The 3,450-nt window shown below is 49.3% G+C and overlaps 1 protein-coding gene across 1 annotated transcript; it reads left to right on the top strand.

The window, feature by feature from the left end:
- Nucleotides 1-2,136: 2,136 nt before the first annotated feature.
- Nucleotides 2,137-3,419, top strand: H310_11371 (hypothetical protein; the record flags this gene model as incomplete). Its single annotated transcript, XM_008878039.1, has 4 exons — nt 2,137-2,538; nt 2,621-2,725; nt 2,779-2,892; nt 2,958-3,419. 4 exons carry the CDS (start codon nt 2,137-2,139, stop codon nt 3,417-3,419), a joined length of 1,083 nt encoding a protein of 360 aa, XP_008876261.1.
- Nucleotides 3,420-3,450: the final 31 nt, after the last annotated feature.

The following is a 3,450-nucleotide window of genomic DNA, read 5'->3' as shown; positions in this document are numbered from 1 at the left end:
AGCGGCCATCCAGTTGTAACAATTTGTACCTGTTTAATTTTGTGTCCTTTTAAAGTTATTACTCAGCCGCCGTTTAAAAGTCGGGTGGAAATCAGTACTGTAAACTCTCTAATTGTAACCCTCTCTCCAATAAACGACCCCCTTTAAACAACTACCTTTGTAAATCAATACTTTTAATGAAATATAACCAAACAGGTATACAATATATCAAAATCAAAGTGAAACATTGATTTTAATCTTGGTCGATCATGACAAGATCATCAAACTCTTCAAGCAAATCGTCGATGTCTGGCTCTTTGGACTCTTCTGCATCATCCGACATAAAGTCCTTCGAGTTCAATGCGGAAATTCTCTCCCGTCGTCGGGTGTTTAGAGAGGAGCAGCTTGTCATTTGTACCAAGAAAACACTTCACAAAACTCTTCATGACAATGTCACTTGAAATCGCCTTCCTCCTGAGTGAATCAGCCACTTTGCAACAACATCATTTGATGGTGGTCTTGGCCGTCCACCTCTTGTGTAGTCAAAATCACCACTCGATTTCCACTCGTCAATATTTTCGGCCGTTTTATCTTCCAATGGCTTAAACCAGCTGACGGCAGCGGGTTGCGAATACGCCGTAGTGCCGCCAGGAATGACTGCATACAAAAATCCCTTTCGCTGAAGAAACGCCTTCACTTCTTTGCTCACATGAGATCTTGCAGCATCAAACACGAGAAGAATATCGCCAGGATTGACAAAGCCGAACGCGTATTCAAGGTAGCGGATGAATATGGACGAGTTCATCCACGATTTTGGCCACGACAAACAGACACCAAGCCTTCATCGCGAATCCGCAATTCTTTCTCCTTGACCATGAGCATGGGCTTCAAATTTGAACCTGTTGCGCTTGCGCAAAATACTGCTGTGACACGCATTTTGTTAAAACCCATGTATACACTCGGCACATCGCGCGAGCCCGCCAAATCGACAGTTGTTTGACGGGAGTGATCGAGAAAGATGGCTGTCTCGTCAAGGTTGTAAATGTTGTCGGGTACAATCTTGTAAGTTTCAATCAATTGGCGCACTTGTTGAACAAAATTGGCGCAGCGTGAGACGATTTCGTGGTCTTCGAGCACTGGTTTCCATGTACTACGCCTCAACGTGATGTCGTAGCGATCCATAAATTTTTCAAGCCACCCGGCAGAAAATGTCAAGGAGATAGTTTCGTCCAATTCGTCGGCGATGTCTTTTGCCCAGGACTTTATGGGCTTGCTGGTAACACGGGCTCGTATCGATCGTTCGAACATAATCTTCTCGAAGAGAATTTCATCGAGCTCTTCACTTGTCACTCGTCTGCCACCTCCAGTCAATCGGCATCGCGACGGCTTTGAGCAAGCAAGATCGTGTTCTTGCTTTATCCATTGGCGAATGTTGCTTGGTTGCAACTTGTACTTCCTTGCAATAGAACGTATTGATGAAAGCTTGGCCTCTTCGATGATCTTGAGCTTCGTCGTTACGGACACCTACTAGTTCGTTTGGATGGCACTCCTTTTTCGAATTCGCACTTGAATTATTATATATCCGATATGTAAAGATATAGAGGAATCAAATTGTGGACCCACCCTTGAGCGGTCTATTATTACAATAGACCCGGGTATGCAGTTGGAAAGTTTACAGCAGTTGCGAGGGATCTCTGGATGGAATAGACGCCAATTGCAACCATACACAGCTTGAACTCTTCCTGGAATTTCATTATTTCGACCGCTTTATGCCGTTTAAAACGACGTGTTGTGTTCGCTCTTCACGAGTTGGTTCAACGACGGTCACGTGGAGTTACATATGATCAAACGCCGAAGTCAATTGCATGGTGTTTAAAATTAAGTAAACTGGATAATTAAGGGCATGATTATCCATTCAGATGGTGTGCACGACGGCAATTGTACTAGTAATATGGAAAGAGCACAAGTTTCTCGATAGTGCGCCACCATACTTTGAGCACCCACGTTTGTCAGCAGTTTTCACTGTATGTCGACGTTTACGCCCATTACTTACATCTTGTCAATTACCTGACTTTGAAGTAGTATCTTGCGGCTCCGGGCCAGCGGACCTGGTCCGCGCACCTACCTGCCCATTGCGGCGCCTCATCAATCGACGTGATGGTGAACCCGCTCACACGATGCGTCGAGGACTACTCGCTCCCGCCCTTCGCCCAGATGCGCGAAGCCGACATCGTGCCTGCGTTGCGCACAGCCATGGCCGAACTCGCCCTCGACTTAAACGCGATCGAGGACGACTTGTCCGACCCTGACGCCGACTTGACCTGGGAGTCTGTCATGGACCGGCTCGAGATCATTGACGATCCACTCAATCGACTGTGGCGGATCGTGATCCATCTCTCGTACGTGGCCAACTCGCCCGAGCTGCGAGCTGCCCAGGTGGAGGTCCAGGCCGAAGTGGTGACGATTCAAAGCCGGCGCGCGCAGAGCGTCGAGGTCTTCCAGGCAATGAACAAACTACGCGCGAGTCCACAGTACGATACCTACACAGTCGAGCAGCAGGTTCGTCCTTGTTCTCCATCAATCGGCGCTTTGGAAGAAGAAGGTCCCGTGGTCTCGACCGCTGATTCTGCTTGTCACATAGCGCATTCTTGAGCGAGCGATTCTTGCCGCCACGCTGAGTGGCGTGGCGCTCAACGAATGCGACCGACGCCGCTGCAATCAAATATCCATCCGACTCAAAGAACTGGTGACGGACCTGACGTTGCGAACAGCGCCAAGGCTCATTGAGCCAATGCGTAGGCTAATACTTTCTCCGACAACATCCTGGATGGCACGAAAGCGTTTTCACACATGGCCTACAAGCGCTCTGACGTCGAAGGACTACCTGACTCGATCCTAGCACTTCTAGCCCAGGTATTTTTTCTATGCGCACAGTCTTGTCGCCGCGTGAGGCTGACCGTACACTCTGTGCCGATCAGAATGCTGTGAAAGCAGGCCATCCAGGTGCCACGGCAGCAAACGGACCATGGAGATTGTCTCTGGAGTTGTCGGCGTATTCCCCAGTCATTGAGTGCTGCAGCAATCGGCGCACGAGGCAGTTGATGTTCGACGCACATACACACAAGGCAGCTGTACCTCCGCATGATAACACGCCCATCATGGAAGAGATGCTGCGGTTGAGACACGAGCTAGCGCAGCTGCTAGGGTACAACAGCTACGCCGAAGTCAGCTTGCTGGACAAGACGGCGCCGTCCGTGTCGGCCGTCGAAGCCCTCATTTTTGATCTTCGGGACAAATGCCTCGCCATTTCCAAAGTCGAGATGGCCGAAGTTGCCGACTTTGCTCTCAAGCACGGGCAAGAGGAACCACTGGAAGCGTTCGACATTGCGTACTGGTCCGTTGATACGCTCTTTTTCAAGGACGGACTCCTCACAACTTGAGATGCGCGGTAGGACTCAACAGTTGTGTCAG

Source organism: Aphanomyces invadans (assembly GCF_000520115.1).
Source record: "Aphanomyces invadans strain NJM9701 unplaced genomic scaffold supercont1.31, whole genome shotgun sequence".
Lineage (NCBI taxonomy): Eukaryota > Oomycota > Saprolegniomycetes > Saprolegniales > Verrucalvaceae > Aphanomyces > Aphanomyces invadans.
Note: the sequence above shows the minus strand (reverse complement) of the source record. Positions and strands in the feature narration are given on the sequence as shown.